The sequence below is a fragment of the Eurytemora carolleeae genome, unplaced genomic scaffold (assembly GCF_000591075.1).
Source record: "Eurytemora carolleeae unplaced genomic scaffold, Eaff_2.0 scaffold1278, whole genome shotgun sequence".
Lineage (NCBI taxonomy): Eukaryota > Metazoa > Arthropoda > Copepoda > Calanoida > Temoridae > Eurytemora > Eurytemora carolleeae.
In genome coordinates, this window is record NW_019397257.1 from 22,424 (window position 1) to 43,644 (window position 21,221).

Below are 21,221 nucleotides of genomic sequence, written 5' to 3' on the forward strand. Positions count from 1 at the left end.
ATTTGAGATATACATGTTGTTTTTTAAAAAATAGATTTTTTTCAATTATGGTTTCTCACTAAAAGTTATTTGCAGATTTATTCTCACAGAAACAACGGAGGAAAGGGTCCAAATTAAAACACTTTTTAAGTCAGAAAAACGACGATATTTCTTACATTATTTTTTGTGTACCCTTGTAAATTAGGCATGGCCATTTTTAAATTGAGGATCAAATAACATTACCAGGGCAGTCCCTTAAATACTCTCTGATGCACATACCTGGAGAGTCCTCGTACTTCACAATCCTTGCCCTTTGATTGCGCATACATTCGACCTACAGGAAACAGATTTTATTATTTTTTATTTTATCTCAAATATTTGAAATATTTAATTAATTAGGTTGCGTGTGAGGACTATTACTTTACCTTGAAACGGTTCTTCAGTGTTTAGGGTTACAGTCATACTTTCATCAGTACATATCAAGGATACTAAATAGATGGATAGATATAGATAAAAATATGTGTACATATATTTATAAATATATATATATATATATATGGAATGGATAGAAAAAGGTTGATAGAAAGATAGAATTGTAGGTACTTTATTAACCGAACTATGGTACCTTTGCTTGACATGGCCTGAGATACGTTTTTTTTCAAATTAGTTTGGGTGAAGACAAAAATTTATAAAAACAGTAATTTTGAGCTGTTTATCAGTGGTTTGAGCCATTTGATCTTAAACCCATTAGCTCGGTTACCACTAGGTCAGTTTATAGAGCAATGAATCTAATTTGATTTAGAAAAAAAACTAAAACCCTTTCACCATCGAGATCACCAAAGCGGATTAAGAAAAATTCGATATCTAAATAATGCAGAAGAGAACCCTGAGCAACCTACAACCTAGCACTAACTACCTAAAATCATTCCAAGAAAACGAAATATCTGTATCCGACATCTTGAGAACTAAATTTGTTTATAATATCACTAATGTTTAAGTATATTTTGATAATGTTTATCTTTTTAATCCTGAGTACTTACCCCTCTCTCTTATTCACTGAAGTCAAAAGTTTCAACTGTCTTAACTGGATAGATTTAGAAGAATTTATAGAAGCATGCAAGCTGTGTTCTTTAAGATTTAGGAAAAAAACTATTTTTTTCTTTTACTAATTCTTCATTCTGTATTAAAGACACCAAAATTAAGCAGTTTTATCTCAACATTTATAAAGACAAAAATAATTGAAAGTTTTCAAACCAAATAAAGTATTATTTGAGAAAAGTGCACTGAAACAAAAAGATAGGATTGGAAGGCGGCGTTTAAATCTCTACCTTCCCCCTGCCCCCCTCCCCCAGCCTGCTCTGACCCATTGACACCTACAGCTGGTTCCTGACGTCTCTCTCGGTGCAATCTTCCTGTGCTGTGCGCTAAAAATGTGAAATATATTTACGCGCACACAGCAATCTGTTCGTGTTGTTGTACAGTGTGCGTTATGTACATTGCTGTGGTGCTCTTTGTACAGCATTCGTCTAAAGTCATGTTATTTATTTTTTGATAATTTTTTCGGAAAAAAGTGTGAAACTGTTTGATTGACGCTAAAATATCAAATTGCTGTAATTATTTGTCAACACTAATTTTTCAGATTAAATTTCAAGAATAAGTTCTCAGATTACTTGAAACATTTTTCATTTTTTGTATTTCCCACGCCTATCATACTCCCCGGGAAACCTAATCAAAACTTAATAGTAAAAAATGAAATGATTAAAAAATCTTTTGTTTTTCTTTCTCAAATTATTAATGAACAAACAATTGACAGCTTCAACCAAAGTTTAAAGAATTTAAAAATCAAAAAAATTGTTCTTTGTTCATTCATTATTTTACCATCGCAAAACGTAGAATATTTATTTTATGAATGATATTATTATAAAATAAGTATGACAACAATAAAACAGAAATGAAAATTCGGTTCTAGCTAAAAACATCCCCCCCCCCTTCAGAAAAAGTATATCAGTATAAAGGGTCTGAGTCAAGTGCTGTGTACTGTACACAAGCAAGTTGTAATGCATGGTAAACATTAATTAATTGATTGGTTGATTTACATGTACATGTACTTACAGTCTAGGCAAGGAGCTCGCTGGAAATATTGGGCTCCTGCTCTATCCGTTACAGCCTGTACATTATTGTTATTATTATTATTATTATTATTATTATTATTATTATTATTATTATTATTATTATTATTATTATTATTATTACTATTGTTATTATTATTAAAATTATTATTATGAAATAGGTGTATTTGATGTTCTTACTAACCAAATAGTTTGATTACATTAGATTATTAAATCACAAATAAACTGAAATTGGTCTGTTTACACTTTACAATTTCTGGTTTCAATGATCATTAGACTATTTAAAGTCATAACTGGAGTCTAAAAGTCGTCTTTCTATTTCAGAGTTTTCTGGTTATCACTATATACAGAGCGTCCCATATCATATTGGATTATCTTCTAGGTTTAATGCTGAAATACGCACCTAATACCCGAAAAACCTCGTGTTTTCTGCATTCAAATTTTAATAGTAGGCGTATACAATTTTTTGAAATTAATTTAATCTTTCTAAAATTTCTAATTTCTCTCGAAAAACGCAATTTAGAACCATAAACGATCCGAATTGATGTGGGACACCCTGTATATTGTACCTGAGGTCCAGCAGATATATTATCAGTATATATTGTACCTGAGGTCCAGTAGATATATTATCAGTATGTATTGTACCTGAGGTCCAGCAGATATATTATCAGTATATATTGTACCTGAGGTCCAGCAGATATATTATCATCTGAAGAAAGTCTGCAGACTCCTGTACCAGGGAAGTAAGTATAACTTCTACAGTTAAATGCCGAGGTTTGGTCACATTGTTCTCCACACTAGATTGGACAAAATATCATCATTATTTTTTAAGAAATGTCTAAAACTGATAATTTTATTCTGAAGGAAACCTTGAAAGATAGATAGATAGAAGGGACACTGCCCTGTTACTTGTTAGTAACAAAACTGTCAATTATTCCACCGTTCACCTTATTATACCAATCCATCAATGTCAAGAAATGTTCCGTCTAAAGATTTATTTTGCTAAAGCATAAACAATTACAGAGTTATTGTCTCACTAGCTTGGGAATCCAGCTTTGGCTGGAAATATAAACTTTCCCTATAAAAGTCAACTCAACATAGAAATTTTTAATCCAAGCTATAAACAGTTCCGCAGCACTACCGAGTTCTCCATTCAAAACTAGAGACAAATCGGTGAAGGGGTTCAAGAGTTATGATCGGACATAAAACAAAGATTATTACTTTATTAATATATATAGAGATGATAGATCTTAATATGCACCAACCTTACGAAGGTCTATTGTATATATTTAAAATAAACTTTACTTCGTTAATTCTTAATCTTATATTGGGTAGTTTAAAGTTTAAATACAAAACATCTTTTTGAAATATTTCACGGTCAAACCTTTTAAATATCCACTGGTCACGTTTTCTCGAGTTTCAAAAATAAAATTTTGAGGTTAAATATTTGTTAAGTTTTCACGAACCACTTTTAGGTCCTATGAAAATAAAAAAAGAGTTTGAATCAATTTGTAATCTACATTAATCACAAATCCAGGGTCTTGGTCTATTTCTAACACTGAATGTTAGAAATGGGCACAAATTAAAAGACTAGGGTTTTAGGATCCCGGCCCATATGAAGAGTAAAAGTCGATAATTTAAACGATAACCAACATTTGTTTCAAAATAGGTAAATGTTCAAAAATATAATCTGAAATCACAGTGAACGAGACAGAAGAAGAAAGTAAAATGTATTGTAAAGTGTATAGTAAAATGTTACAATATTACTGGTACGACTGTGTGGTTCCCCCTTTTTTATTATAGGAAGTAAGTTTTTGCCACGAACTCATATTTTTCAATCCCTATACTTGCAACCTGATGGTGTAAACCTTTGATATTTCAAATAAATATTATTTGATCTATTAGAATTCATAAACTGAAATATCTAAGGGTGCTATAAGACTGGGTTGCAAATGTTTAGGAATTAGAAAATCTAAGTTTGTGGCAAAGACTCATGTTCCTTTAAGAAAAGCAAATTATCCGTTCAACATAATAGAAACTACATAAGATTACGTTGAATACACTTCAGTTGGTTGTGAAATTATATTTAGATTGCATCAGATCATTTATCTCAATTAAAGTGGATATATTTATGTCCATCATATCAATTTAGGCGTTTATAATTGCTCCTTAACATATCCTGGAATCGGATTGTAAACTTATGTAAATATTATATTTATTCATAATTCATGATAAGTAATTAACACGGTACAGAGATCAACATAATAGTACAGTTTAAAGTGTACTCCTGGTTATCTAGTTGACAAATTTTAAAAAATGTGAATGAAGATAAGCTTTGTTTGGGCTCCAAAAAATTTTGAAGATTTGCCAAAGAAAAAGGAGATTTTCAAGTATGTAAGTGAGTGGCATGTCTGATTCATAATGGTATCTTTTAAGGTTTAGTCTGAGCAACAACGGGGAAGATATTCTCGTTTTTCCATCTTTAAGATGGTTCAATTCTGTAAATTAAGATCTTTGTCTTCGTAGCATTAAATCCGGTAATAGAGAACCCAAAGTAAGAATTAAGAACTGCACTTCACTGCAGTACACTCCGGAAGTGCTTTACTCCTCTCAAATCCGTTTCTCTTTCCATAAAAAGATTGCCAACCTAATTTCAGGAGACTTTAAAGTTTAAATTTCGTTTTATCTTATGGTTAAGAGGCGAACCCTGACAAAACTCAGGAAACCTTAGAAGTTTTAATATTCATTACCTCTTCCGGATTTCTAGCGGAGGTTTGTATATCTGCAAATCCGATATCCTGGTTCTTATATTCATCATATTCACAGTTTCCCAGCCGTCTCTCTCTAAATATATTCATTATATCATATTCATCATATTCACAGTTTCCCAGGCGTCTCTCTTTAAATATATTTATTTTATCATATTCATCATATTCACAGTTTCCCAGCCGTCTCTCTCTCTAAATATATTCATTATATCATATTTATCATACTCACAGTTTCCCAGCTGTCTCTCTCTTAATATATTTATTATATCATATTCATCATATTCACAGTTTCCCAGCCGTCTCTCTCTAAATATATTTATTATATCATATTCATCATATTCATAGTTTCCCAGCTGTCTCTCTCTAAATATATTTATTATATCATATTAATCATATACACAGTTTCCCAGCTGTCTCTCTCTAAATATATTCATTATATCATATTCATCATATTCACAGTTTCCCAGCCGTCTCTCTCTATTCTCTAATGAAGCAAGACAAAAAAATTTTATGTATTAATTTTACATATGAACATAAGCATTAACAACAACAACATTACAACAAAACAAAAAAACCAACGATGAACATAACAATATTCAAAAAATAAACAACGTTAACAGCTATTTCCAAACATTGAACAAAAAAAAACTTAACAAAGACAACATAACTAACATAACAGCAAAAACCGCATTAGTTTTTAGACAAACAACAATAACAATAACATCAACACCAATAGCGAAAATAACAATAACAAAAACAACAACAATAATAACATAAACTATAAGAATTGCACCTTCAGGAACTATAGATAATGAGAGTATATTACCTGGCACATTGATTTTCCATGTAAGCCATATCGTCTGGTGTAGCTCTGTATGCTGCAGGTTGGCTCCGACGGGATTCCCTTCATATTTATGGATCAGTTTTATTATCAGTTTTATCAAAGTCATCATCCACAATATTGATGGACTAGATGGTTAAGATAGACTATATGAATTATATAGGTACCAAATTAATGAATTATATAGGTACCAAATTAATGAATTATATATGTACCAAATTAATGAATTATATAGATACCAAATTAATGAATTATATAGATACCAAATTAATGAATTATATAGGTGCCAAATTAATTAATTATATAGGTACCATAGGTACCAAATTAATGAATTATATAGGTGCCAAATTAATGAATTATATAGGTACCAAATTAATGAATTATATAGGTATAATATTAATGAATTATATAGGAACCAAGTTAATGAATTATATAGGTACCAAATTAATGAATTATATAGGAACCAAACTAATGAATTGTTTAGGTACCAAATTAATGAATTATATAAATACCAAATTAATGAATTATATAGGTACCAAATTAATAAATTATTTAGGTACCAAATTAATGAATTATATAGATACCAAATTACTGAATTATATAGATACCAAATTAATGACTTATATAGGTACCAAATTAATGAATTATATAGGAACCAAATTAATGAATTATATAGGTACCAAATTAATGAATTATACAGGTACCAAATTAAAAAGTACGTTAGATTAGTAAAACTACAGAAAGGTATAATGAAAAGTAAAAAGAGTGTCGTGAAACAGAGCAATTGTGCAGTGTTCACAGACCTATTTATTCAAAAAGATAATGTTTAAGCTACTGGCTAAACTATTTTCTTTATAACAATATTAAATACACATTAGACTGCTCAAATGTCTTCTCCCTCTTCCACAATTGTATGAATTCTACTGTATAATAAAACTAGATTTGGAATCCTGGGTTCTAATATTGCATAATAAACCTAGATTTGGAAACCCTGGGTTCTACTGTATAATAAAACTAGATTTGGAACCCTGGGTTCTATTTTATAGTAGCTTGAAAACCCAACTTTGCCTGAAAACTAAGTTTTCTCAATAAAAGTCAACCCACTCAACTTTAATTTCCCCAATCAACATTTGAGACAAATCGGTCCAGGGATCAAAACAAACAAACAGACAAATAAAGATTACTACTTTATATATAATATATATATATATATGTATAAAATATATAATATCTAATGTAGGAAAACTATAATGAGAAGTAGAATGAGAAGTATAAGTAGGACGGATAAGTATATATATCCAACCCATCTCTGAGGTATAAAGTTGCATGCTGGGGGATCTGGAGAAGTTAGGTAAATGATTTCATGATGAAGATGATGTAAACAGATAAAACCAGGTTGAAAACTTGAAAGGAAGGGAAATAGCAAGAAACGTAATTAGATTATTTTTACAAGCGGAAACGGAACTAAGCTCGGCTTCATGTAAAACTTGAAGATTTAGAGAATTATAATTATCTAAAGATATCCAGTCCTCTCTCAGTTCAATAAATGAACTGAGTTTTTGCCACAAACTCAAATTTTCTAATTTCAAACTAATCAAACCTTTGATATTTTTGATTATTTGATCTAACTGAATTCATAGATTGAAATATCATAGGTTTAAACCATCAGGTTGCAAAGATATAGGAATTAGATAATTGAGTTTGTTGCAAAGACTAATTTCCTTTAGGCTAGACGCTAAATAGAAGGCCTTTAAAACTGTGGGAAAAGGTATAGAAAGCATTACTATATCCAAGTAAGGAATTTAATAGTTAAAAGAACATGAAGTACAACAAATTAATTAAATTTCGTTTTCCTATTCCACAACTTTATGGGTCTCACTGTTTATACATCAAAATTGTACTACACAACTAGATAAATAAACCAAAATTGTACTGCACAACTATGTAAATAAACCAAAATTGTACTGCACAACTAGGTAAATAAACCAAAATTGTACTGCACAACTAGGTAAATAAACCAAAATTGTACTGCACAACTAGGTAAATAAACCAAAATTGTACTGCACACTAGGTAAATAAGCCAAAATTGTACTGCACAACAAGGTAAATAAACCAAAATTGTACCGCACACTAGGTAAATAAGCCAAAATTGTACTGCACAACTAGGTAAATAAACCAAAATTGTACTGCACAACAAGGTAAATAAACCAAAATTGTACTGCACAACTAGGTAAATAAACCAAAAAACAGATATGTTTAATGCCCCTGTCTTACATTCATAAAAGGAAAATAGGAGAAACAAAAGATAAGGAATTTGAATAGAAATAAGAACAACCAAGTTATGATATTATTTACTCTTTCACTTTACGTGAACACTCCCTTCAGAACTACTGATTTACCTAGATAATCTACACTCCAGGGTCTTAAACACATATTCAGCACTATGGCACTGGAACTCAGTTTCAAGCAAACACAGCTCCTGGCACTGCTGTCTTGTTCCTACTTGGTTTACAACCCTGATTTAAAACATACAATGTTTTATTAAATATACAATAAAAGAGAAATCTGGAATTAATTCTTCATTCTCGAATAATTTATACAATTTTGGATTTCAGTTTTGTTTGTGAAAAAACAAGGACTAATTTTTTCTTCTGTCGTGCACTCAGTACAAACAAAAGTACCAAAAATATTGATGAAAGCAACTGAGTTTTTTTCACAAACTCAAATTGGCTAACCCCTATATCTTAACAATCTGATTATGTAAACCTTTGATGTTTCAAACTTTGATTATTTGGTGTAACAGAATTCATAGTTAGAAATATCGTAGGTCTACGACATTGGGTAGCAAAGATATAGAGATTAGAAAAGTAGAGTTTGTGACAAAAACTCAGTTCCTTTGGAAAAAAGTTTACCCAAAATTCTATGGATGTAGGATAAGTTCCAAAAAGAATAGCAGTGAAAAGAAATTAAGTATTTACCACAAACTCAATTTTTCTAATCCTTATATCTTTACAATCTGATGGTGTAAACATGTGATATTATAATTTTAGATTATTTGCTCTAACAGAACTCATGCTTTAAAATATCTACGACAATAGGTTGCAAAGATAAGGGGATTAGAAAATCATAGTTTGTGGCAATGATCGCCTTCTAAAATGAAGGATCTTATAAAGGAACTAAACACTAGTAACAATATCTAATTTTTTCAACCTTACAACTTTGCAACCTGATGTCGTAGACCATTGATATTTTAAACAATGATTTTTGTTAAATCAATTAGTTTATAATATGAAAGGTTTAAAGCATAAGTCTGCAAAGATATAGGATGATAGTTAAGTTTCTTTACGTAGATAGTCCCTGAAGTTTAAATGTTGTCCAAGTTTTATCTAACCTATCGTCGTATCCGTCCAACTCATATCCCATAGCTCTCTCGAATATCCAGGCTTTCTCACATGCCGGAGCTTGGAGACAAACCTTCTCAAAGTAGTTCGTTCGCTTCTCTGTAGGTTCAATCAACTCTCTAAATATTTAGAAATATATTTTGAGAAACTTTATTCTCAGTAATTCTAAAATAATCAAGATTGATGATTTAGTACTGACCAATTGAAATTAAAAATATGTAAATTAAAAAACATTTTTTATAAATTGTTTTTAAAAAGTTAAGACAAAAATTCAGTAGAAGCCTGAAAACCCAGCTTTACTTGAAAACTAAGCTTTTTTCTATAAACCCCATCAACTTAGTATTGTTAAACCAAACTCAACTTAGTATTGTTAAACCAAACTCAAAACATTCCCGTGTTTCTACCGAATTCCCCAATCAACATTTTATACAAATCGGCCAAGGGGTTTATGAGTAATGATCGGATTACTAATTAATGCCTATAGATAGATCTAGATCACTTTATTTTTGAAAACTGTATGGGTGTGCCTATTATTATTGACGATTACTATAAATAATCTGCCCATAAAATGATTCAGCTGAAAACTACAAAATTTATTATTTTTTTTTAAGAAATCAAATCATCTGGTGATCTATCTTATATTCATCTAAGCAAGCTTATAGGTTTTAAACATAAACAATTTATACATTAAAGGGAGTGTTCGCAAAAAATGAAAGTGGGTATAGGCTTACCTATTATCATCTGTATTAGTGTCTAGTCTATAGCAAGCTTCTTCTTCGTAATCTATCAAGAAGGCCGGGCAGTCTTCGCTAGCTCGACATCTAGGATAGGATAGAATAGAATAGAATAGAATAGAAAATAATAGAACAGGATAGAATAGATTAGGATAGCTATAGAATAGAATATAATAGAATAGAATGAAATACAATATTTAAATATTGGTTGCGTAAACAAACTGTACTAGAAGTGTCTGTAATTCATAACAATAAGGCAAAAACCCTATAAATAATGTTCTCTTTATTCATCAAGCATGACCGACTGATTGATTGATTGATTGATTGATTGAATAATGTTTTTTTCTTGTTCGATCTCCAGGATGGCAATCAAATATAAATACTACATGCTGATCTAATTAATCTAGAATAATCTGTTTAGAAATATGATAAAGTACATGTATAGCTCATGTTACCTCCTGGGTGTAGGGTAACCACGGGTTTCCTAAAAAATCAGCCAATTGGAGTAAGAATGATAAAGTGAGGTTTACTTGAAATTACGCCGATTTTCCCTTTTAAGTGCTGAACAAATGAGGGATGTAACATTACAAGATTAATCTATTTCAGGGCGGTTTAGAAAATGTTGTACAGTACGGATCAGGAAAATTTTAGAAGGACGGGATGGAAAATGACTTAAAGGATGGGTCGGAAAATGACTTTATGAACGGATCGGGAAAAATATTAGAAGGACCGGTCGGGAAAATAATTCCAAGGACGGGTTGGGAAAATCATTAGGAGGACGGGACGAGAATCATTAAAAGGACTGGGGACAAAGAAGGACGAAATTAGAAAAATCATCTTAAAGACGATTTGGGAGAATGGTAAATAGGATATGTTGGGCAAATGGGTAATAGGACAGGTTGGGAAAATGGTTAATAGGACAGGTTGGGAAAATGGTTAATAGGAGGACAGGTTGGGAAAATGGTTAATAGGACAGGTTGGGAAAATGATTAATATGACAGGTTGGGAAAATGGTTAATAGGGCAGGTTGGGAAAATGGTTAATAGGGCAGGTTGAGAAAATGATAAGAATAACGCGGGTTGGGAAAATGGTTAATAGGACAGGTTGGGAAAATGGTTAATAGGACAGGTTGGGAAAATGGTTATTAGGGCAGGTTGGGAAAATGGTTAATAGGACAGGTTGGGAAAATGGTTAATAGGGCAGGTTGGGAAAATTATAAGAATAACGCGGGTTGGGAAAATGATGTAAAAGGCGGGTTAAGAAAATTATAAGAAGAGTGGGTCAAGAAAGAGCATGAAAATGTCTTAAATGATATTTGGCCAGGAATCGTGATCTAAGTTAAGTAATATTGTAAATCTAGACAACCCTTGAAGCGGTCTAACATCCTACATCAGGGATATTCAAACTCTGTTTAATAATAAACCAATGGACATATTCTAAAAACAACGAATTATCTTAAATCTGAAGTTTTAAAAAGAAAAAATGTCATTGTGAAAGGCAAGGTAAAAACTACCGTAATTAACCCGTGAAGTAGATTCAGAAGTTTAGCAATATCATTGAGTTCCCACCCTCAGGGCATCGGGGGGGGGGGGGGCCTTGTACATTAAAAACCCGCAAATTGCAAAATTAGATTTTTTATTTCTTCATAACTGGCCAACCATCCAACCATACAGGGTGTCATAAACAAAGTTCATCTTTGATTATGATTGAACGAAACAACACATGTCACATCGTTAACTGGTTTTTGAAGAAACAGATTACTCGTCTCAATATTTAATCTTTGAGAATTGATCAGTTGATCCTAGACCATGGTCTGTGTAAGACCTCTCTCCCGAGCTTTCCTTGTTATTAGAGCCTAGACGCTGAGAAAACTGTATCGTATCATGAAGCATTCTAGCAGTGCATTATACATCAATCCGGCGCTTTACTTATTCACCAACTGTAGCCCTCATGGAAAATCTCTGGTCACACATGGAGAAAGGGACAACTCCCCAGTTGTATTTGTGGTGCAGATCTAATGGGTAATAATGGGATATTTTATCCTAATTCCGGATAATCATCGGAAAGATGTATAAAATCAGAGGAAAAACAGAGATTGTCTGCGAGAAGATCTCTCGATACCCCTCAAAAACTTCCTAAACCTTCAACCTTCTCCTTCTTCACGAGCAGATATAGTGGAACTCTGAGAGGGATCAGCAGTTTGACATGGGAGTACTTCACGTGGATTTAACGGTTCTGTCAAATTCCAGAAAGCTGTGACTTTAGATCACAATTTGACCTATTAAACATAATTTGTAAGCCTTTTTCCTCTTATACTTTTATGTCGGCATATGCATTTTGAATGAAACTGTATAGAATAAACAAATCCGTAAAGTAAATGATTATTGAATTATAGACCAAAACACGTTTGATTTCAAATAGAAGAAACTGAACACTGCTCACGGTGGTTAGTACGGGGTGACTTGTCCATGGGGTGCTTCTAGATCACCTTGAACCTAGTTAAATGCTGTATATGGCTATGGAGATCTCTTGAACTTTTTTTCAAAAGGATACATGAATAATGCAGCAGATTCAGAATTTAAAAAAAAAATCTAAAAATTTATATCCAGAGTATAAAACTGTAGAAAAATTGACAAAGTCAGCTTCATGATGATTTTGTATCTTGTGGAGGAGCGTGCTACTCAAATTCAGGCTGTACAGTGTACGGTGTACGCAACAAGAATAAAGAAATACAAATTGCTTTATCAAGTATGTTCAGAATTGCAAATTACCCTTTCATGGGCGGGGGGGGGGGGTTATGCAGATAATACAACACAGTTAAATAAAGTGAACAAGGGTAGACAGAAAAGAAGAAGATTGGAAAAAATAATTATCTGCATTATAAACATGTATCAATTACTAGTCGCTTAAACATTGTAATTTGTAAAAAATTTGAAAATAAAAATACACAATTTGTTAAAAATCTTTGCAAGTTGATTCCGTTGAGTCTGACCTATGATATTTTGTCTTTGAAACTATAATGAGCTTTTCATTGATCAAATTGTCAAAATTTAAGAATATCACAGGTCATACCAATATGTTGCAAAGATATACAGATAATAAATGCCTACAGAAACATTTACTTGGTTAGAAACTTTTTCCTCATAAACCAAAAAAGTATAACCTTTCAACTAACTTCTTTTAATTTATTATTCAGTAATTTAAGAATCAAAAAGTTTAAATTCATTACAAATAGACAAAGAACAAACATATTACATATATGCACGGACAAACCTAATAAATACTTTTAAGTATGTATTGCATCAACCCAACATGAACCAATTTCTTATATTTAACAACAAAAACATTTAACCTTGTATTTGATACTAATTTCTCTTCAAGGAGCCGGGGCGGGAAGGAAAAATATGGTATGGAAAGGGAAGGGGGAAGAATTAAGATGGAAGGTGAGGGGGAGGGTGGAGGAGGGAGGGTATGGAAAGGGAAGGGGGAAGAATTAAGATGGAAGGTGAGGGGAAGGGTGGAGGAAGGAGGGGATGGAAAGGGAAGGGGGAAGAATTAAGAAGGAGGGTGAGGGGGAGGGGTGAAGGAACACAACTTTACAAGAGACCGGAAACACTCATGCAGTCTGCAACAATGATGTTCTCCAGGGGGCTATAGAAGTAGGTGGAGGGGGGGCTTTTATGATAAAAAGGGGGCTCTACGCAATTATAGCTAACCTTGAAACAATTTAAACTCGAGAGGTTTAAAATAAAAGAAAATTAATTTACAAGAAAGTACAATTTTCTTACTCCATACTATATTCAGTATTTACCCAACAACTCTCTTTACAAAATATATGTATATTGTAATGTATCGTCATCCAATATTTCTCTTGTATTTTTTTTGTTAAAAATTTATACAATTGCGGTTTTGACATTTTGATGTTTTTAACTCTCTTATTCTCTAGGGTGAGGAATGAATTTACAGATTTTCAGCACATGATCATACATTTCAATGACGACCTGGAATTGTTCACTGAAATGTTATATACGTAGTTAAGGACAAGGATTTAATGCAAGGAAAGTTATTTCAGAGGTGTACGAATCTTTTGTACTGCAGTGTACTGTCACTGGGCGGTAATGTAAACATAAGACGGATGTCGAAGCCTGACATGGGATCCATCTTTCACATAAATAATCAATGAAATATTCTGGTCATATAAAACTATTTTGTGAATTATCAAAATTATCAAAATTCAATGCTTTTAACCTCCTCGGATACTAAACGAACACTGAGGCATCTATTCTTGTTTACAAATTCCGCCCAGAGAGAACTGGTTTCAATATGTACGCAAAGTATACGCAACTGCAATTAACTTCCCTTGCATTACATTCTTGGTTAAGGAGTTGTATATGCTCTTAGGAAAATGGCTTAAAAAATAAAGTATGTTTACAGCTGCGGAATATTATACAAGAGATAAGAATGAATAAAATCTGTAAAGTCTCTCCATGTACTCCTATATATCTAGAAGTAAGTACAGGTATACCCACAAAGGATAAGACTAACACTAAGAAAAATGTACTGTTTATACTGTTTCCTCATTTTCACGATATGCTGCAATTGTAAGACTGTTTCTTTCTTTGTCAAATTATTTAAAACCCATTAAAATATTGTATTCAAGATAACTTATTTTAACCTTGAGATCGTCATATTAAATGAGTTTTAGGTCTTTACAGTCTCATGCTTTGTGGGTAACCCTGTATATAAAGAAACTGGAGTAGCTAGCTTGAAAGATTAGACCCAGGAAATTAGCCAGGAATGACGATACATAAAAACTTGTCTCTGATCCTTTTATGCGCATCTTGCATTACATAAATACATTCTTACAGCTTGTACATTGTTTTATGCGTATCTCACATTACATAAATACATTCTTACAGTTTATACATTGTTTTATGCGTATCTCACATTACATAAATAAATTCTTACAGTTTGTACATTGTTTTATGCGTATCTCACATTACATAAATACATTATTACAGTTTATACATTGTTTTATGCGTATCTCACATTACATAAATACATTCTTACAGTTTATACATTATTTTTTGCGTATCTTACATTACATAAATACATTCTTACAGTTTAAACATTGTTTTACGCGTATCTTACATTACATAATACATTCTTACAGTTTATACATTGTTTTTTTGCGTATCTTACATTACATAAAGACATTCTTACAGTTTGTACATTGTTTTATGCGTGTCTTACATCACATAAATACATTCTTACAGTTTATACATGTTTTTATGCTTATCTTACATCACATAAATACATTCTTACAGTTTGTAGATTGTTTTATGCTTATCTTACATCACATAAATACATTCTTACAGTTTGTAGATTGTTTTATGCTTATCTTACATCACATAAATACATTCTTACAGTTTATATTCTGCGCTCTTATAGGTGTTAAAAAACACAGGAGCTATCAAGGGTTTTAACTTTATCTTTTTAAAATTTATTTAAATTTTTTTTATCGTTTCCTAAATTCTCCCACGATGGTGATTATTTTTTAAACTGTGCATTTTTAAAATGCCCAAAATCCAAATTATCACTAATGCAATTTAAAAAGTTACCCAAGTAAAGTATAGGGTTTTGACAATGATCAAAAAAATGAAATGACAGTCTAAAGTAACATTCTTTTAAGATAAAAAATAAGCAATGAGGGTTTTTCTGAACCGTCATTCAAATTTCCGACCACCAGGAGAAATGCAATGAAAACTTGTTTATTAAAGGAATTGAAAGAAAAAATAAAGGAAGTTTATTCAACAATGATTCCAAGTAAAATATCTATTGTATTTAGATTTACGATTCCAATTAATCAATCAGTCCCAGTGTTGAAGTGTAAATTTGAACCGGAAATAGTATACACGTGTCAAATTTGAACCGGATATAGTAAACTCATGTCAGTGTTGCTAAACAGCAATACGACTGGTTGACGTTGAAGTAAATAACTGTAGATTAGTATCAAGTTTATTACGTTTATTCATTATATTTGATATTTTCTACTCTTTTTAAAGTCCAAAAAGTAAAAAAGGAACTTAGTGGGTTGGGACGAACTAAACTATGGGTTGGAACATACTGTAACACTTTGGTTTAGGTTTGGGACACACGGTAGTAATGGGATGGCACATACTGAAGTAAGGATTGGGACACCATGTAGTATGGACTGGAACACAATGTAGTATAAGTTGGAAGATATTGTGGTGTGGATTGTGACACACAGTAGTACGGGTTGAGTCTTATTGTAGTATTGGTTGTGACACACTGTATAATTAACGAAGTAATGGTTAGGAAAACCTGAAGTATTGGTTATTATGGATTGCAATAAAATTAATTTAGAAAAAGGAACACACTGTATGTAGTGTGGGACACGCTTTATATTTTATGGATTATGGCATTGATTGTTAATGTATTGGCATGCAGTGCATTGGGACATCCTTGTACCAGTGTTAAGTGTACGTACGTAGTATTTAATAAAAGGTGAGATATCCTGCTTAACAAGTCTGATTTGGGAACTGAAATATATCGTAATAATATTTATAAATATTTGTAAACATATTTGTAAAGATATTTGTAAACATATTTGTAAACACATTTGTGAACATATCTGTAACATATTTCTAAACATATTTCTAAACATATTTCTAAACATATTTCTAAACATATTTCTAAACATATTTCTAAATCTATTTGTAAACATATTTGTAAACATATTTGTAAACATGTTTGTAAACATATGTGTAAACATATTTGTGAACATATTTGTAAACATATTTGTTAACATATTTGTAAAAGTATTTCTAAACCTATTTGTAAACATATTTGTAAACATATTTGTAAACATATTTGTAAACATATTTGTAAACATATTTGTAAACATATTTGTAAACATATTTGTAAACATATTTGTAAACATATTTGTAAACATATTTGTAAACATATTTGTAAACATATTTGTAAACATATTTGTAAACATATTTGTAAACATATTTGTAAACATATTTGTAAACATATTTGTAAACATATTTGTAAACATATTTGTAAACATATTTGTAAACATATTTGTAAACATATTTGTAAACATATTTGTNTGTAATATGTAATATGTAATATGTAATGTGTAATATATAATATGTAATATGTAATATATAATATGTAATATGTAATATGTAATGTGTAATATGTAATATGTAATATGCAATGTGTAATATGTAATATGTAATATGTAATATGTAATATATAATATGTATATGTAATATGTAATGTGTAATATATAATATGTAATTTGTAATATATAATATGTAATGTGTAATATGTAATATGTAATATGTAATATGTAATATGTAATATGTAATATGTAATATGTAATTTGTAATATGTAATATATAATATGTAATATATAATATGTATACACTAAAATATATTATGTTATATCATTCAATCGAAATATAGGAAACGTATTGAACCGTGTAAACTTGAATGAAAGAAGAATTTGATGAGAATTTAAAAACTTGATTGAAAAATATCTGTCGGAAAGGAGTTTAAGCAAAGAGACGTACAGGGAAGTGCATGAGTAAAGTAAGGTTTCCAGTCCGACAGAATATATTTTTTCTAATTTTGTAAATAAATTATGAAAGCTGGATATAGAATTTGTATAAAAAGTTCCGAATTCAGAAACCAAAAAAATAGTGGAATTCTTGTCATCTTCTTATTTATTTCAATTATAAAATGTTGCTTAGAATTTTGTAACTCTATTGAACTCTATTGTCCTCTATTGACCTCTAATGACCTCTAAAAACTATTTTACCAAGAAAAGACGATTTTACAAAAAAATACGATTTTACAAAAAAATGATTTTACAAAAAAGACGATTTTACAAAGAAAAGACGATTTTACAAAGAAAAGACGATTTTACAAAGCAAAGACGATTTTACAAAGAAAAGACTAAAAAAATAAAAAGAAAAAAAGATATAATCAAACATAAATGATGTCAAAAATCGACAGGAATTAAAAAGATGCTTAAAAATGCCCATTTTTTGTAGAACCTTTATCTTTTTCACAACCTATAAAGCCCATTTTATTTTTTTAACCTTACAAATAAATCTATCATTTTTATACCTAAAAATTGTTAGTCCGTCGTCGAAAAATACTAACAATCCACCACCAGTTTATATTAAATATAATGTAAACGAAAAAAATGTAACTTTCAGCTTTTTATTTCCTTTCCTTTTCCTTTTATTTATATTTTTTAGAATTTTTTTTAGAATTGGCGGGAAATATTCCAACAACCTCTATTTTTGGAGGTTTTAAATATTTTCTACTGAAACACTCAATTTTATATGTTTTGTTATATTTCATAAATTAATAATTACTTACTACTTACTATTACCTATTATTACACTCTGCAGTGACTGTATTTCCTACAGCAGAGTAAAGAGGAGTTCTACTAGCAGAGGGTAGTTCTACACCAGTCACCTTTATTAATTTATTCATTTATTCATTATTCATTTATTCATTTATTCATTTATTCATTTACTCATTTATTCATTTATTCATTTATTCATTTATTCATTTATTCATTTATTCATTTATTCATTTATTCATTTATTCATTTATTCATTTATTCATTTATTCATTTATTCATTTATTTATTTTTTTCAATTACTAATAATTTTCGTATGTTTACCTTATCAAAGCTTTCTGTGCCTGCACAGTAGTATTGACCTACAAAATATATTTTACAAAACTAATTTCTTACACAAATTTTTTTAACAAAAATGCGGTTTTTAAAGAACAATTTGTTATTTTTTTTTGTCTAGAAACAAGTGACAACATCAAATTTTACGAAAAATGCTTCTTCCCTAGAGAGGCTTAATGTAGGACTTAGTTCCTATTATTTTTTTTTTAATTAGTCCAAACGTTGTATTTATTTATACAGCTGAGATTGGAAAATTTAAATGAGTTTAAGTTTAACTCTGATTGGTCCAAACACTTGGTTTTAGATCTGATAATCTCTATGGAACATACAACAATATTAAACTATTTCAAGCTGCCTTCCATTCAATGAAGAGCATGTCCGATTCACACACCCTTGAAAAATTTTCTGATCAAGAATATAGAAGATGTTTAATTCTGACAATATCCGCCATTGTTTTTCTAAAGCAGAAACGCAAAAGTCTCTATAATATGGATAAACCACAGTTGAAAATAATCAATTTTGAAAGAAACGATGATGAAAATGTTTATATATTCTTGATGAGACACAGTTTTTAAGGGTACCATGTTTAATCGAGCATGCCCCTTTGTAAATGTGAAGTGACTTGAAATACAAGAGTAGTCCATACCATCAAGTCTTACCTTGTGCTGGGGACATGAACACTAGAAGTGAAACAACCAAACCTCCGAACCCTCCTCCGACCCCTGCTCCTCCTCCTTTCAGAAATACCATTTTATCTCACTAAATATAATTTGAAGAAACCCTGTTCGCTGTACAGGTTAGTTTAGGATTGAGGAAACCCTGTTTACTCAGATGAGTCTGATTAGATCATCTGAAATAAAATCAGAAATTTATTTTATCTTTTAATTTATCATAAAATAATTTTACAAAATTTAATTAAAACATTACGCACAATGGTCAATTTGAATGTCATCAAGTACAATATGGAGAAAATATCAAGATTTAGATTTCAGTAAAACTTAACGATTGTTGATTTAAAGTCTTTCTTTTGTAATTTTCACTAAAAACTTCAACTTCAGAAAGATATATACTGGTTTGTTTTACGTATTTTTCTGGATCGATGGGGGACCGGAGGGAGGGGGGTTGGGAGATTATTAAAAACTCTACAGCGTGAAAGTGTAAGAATATGAGTAAGGAATTTTCTAGTTTTTTATGTCATTTATCTGCATTTTTACAGAGAACATACTATTTTACATACTATCTATACGTCTGCTGTTCTATCTAAAACTTGGCTTAAATTTACATTTAATTTTAATTATAAACTGTGTGTCCGTTTTTACTTAACAAACCCCTCTAAAATAATTTGATTATTTATAAAATGTGACTTTGCACATTTCCATTAAAGTTAGATAAATAGATAAATATATAGAGCTGAATGGATAGATATATAGATAGATAGATAGATAGATAGATAGATAGATAGATATATAGATAGATAAATAAAGAGATACATAAATGATATGATGCAAATTAAATGGAATTTTTTAAGATACTCAACCGTGAAAAATCTTTTACTAGATGAATCCAAAATTGTTTTTACAGGCTGTTCCGAATTAATAAGTATAGCTGTAGGAATTAAGTGACGGCATCGAGATAGTCTTTTTTTATGAATTGGCATTCATTTATAAAAAGCTGTGTTTTGATATGCAACATTTTTTTTAAACCGCTAATAAAAAAATTTACATATTTAAACCCTAGAGGAATTCAATGATACTTTAACTATATTTTGTTAGTTTACAGAAAATAATTTAGTCTTTGTCACAAACTCCTATATCATTGCAACCTTTGATATTTCAAACTTAAATTATTTGATCTACAAGAATTCTTAGTTTAAAGTATCTGCGGTCTACAACATTAAGTTGCAAAGATATAGGGATTAGAATATCAGAGTTTGTGGCAAAATCTCAATTCCTTTTCTCAGTTTACTATAGAACAACATTATACCATCGGAAAACAAACCAAGAAATCTAAACTCTAGCAGTCGAAACATTCTACGGAATACAATCTAATAGCAGACATTACCATGATCATGATCATGATCTTTAAATCGTCATTCAATTCCCATGTTTATTTGTACACCCTATACTTCAACGAAACAAAGAATTGCCAGAAATATATTTTTGCGATTCAAAATGCATTCATCTCTATTTTCTTGTTTCGTACAAATATGAGAAATATTGTTTATTCACTTTGTCATCTTATATCATCGTATTCTTCTAACAACTGAAGAACAAGAGAGAGAGAATAATACAATAGGTTTCCTGCACGACACTATTTAATAAAATATTTTAAACCAAACAAATTTTAATCTTAAATTCTTATTCTTATTCAAATTGAAAGATATTTTATTCTGAATAAATGCAAAGTAAAAAAACTATTTTTTTTTTAATTCCTCAAATTTTGTTCTAATCAGAAATGCATGGCGGGATAAATAATCAATAAGTATTTATTAAAAAATACTAATTAAAATGTGTATCCATTATTAAGCAATTATTGCAGCATAAAACTAATTAAAATCATGAAAAAGTAAATGTACGCTATGAAAGTACCCTCACCCCCCCCCCCCCCCCCCCCCCCCCCCCCC

The 21,221-nt window shown here is 30.4% G+C and overlaps 1 protein-coding gene across 2 annotated transcripts in view; it reads right to left on the reverse strand.

Moving 5' to 3' along the window:
- The window catches only part of LOC111713076 (uncharacterized), a 30,053-nt gene extending 10,609 nt beyond the window's left edge, over positions 1–19,444 (reverse strand). The window contains exons 1-13 of one of the 2 annotated variants that reach the window (XM_023487867.1): positions 19,258–19,444; positions 18,587–18,624; positions 18,290–18,375; positions 9,850–9,939; positions 9,109–9,237; positions 8,117–8,233; positions 5,703–5,780; positions 4,859–4,952; positions 2,792–2,905; positions 2,092–2,146; positions 1,308–1,403; positions 405–467; positions 259–313 (exon numbers count right to left, since the gene is read on the reverse strand). In XM_023487867.1, coding sequence (XP_023343635.1) covers positions 259–313; positions 405–467; positions 1,308–1,403; positions 2,092–2,146; positions 2,792–2,905; positions 4,859–4,952; positions 5,703–5,780; positions 8,117–8,233; positions 9,109–9,237; positions 9,850–9,939; positions 18,290–18,375; positions 18,587–18,624; positions 19,258–19,348 — 1,106 coding nt within the window. In that variant the 5' untranslated portion in view covers positions 19,349–19,444. The remainder of the gene's footprint in view (positions 1–258; positions 314–404; positions 468–1,307; positions 1,404–2,091; positions 2,147–2,791; positions 2,906–4,858; positions 4,953–5,702; positions 5,781–8,116; positions 8,234–9,108; positions 9,238–9,849; positions 9,940–18,289; positions 18,376–18,586; positions 18,625–19,257) is intronic. The other variant, XM_023487868.1, reaches the window with a different exon arrangement.
- Positions 19,445–21,221: the final 1,777 nt, after the last annotated feature.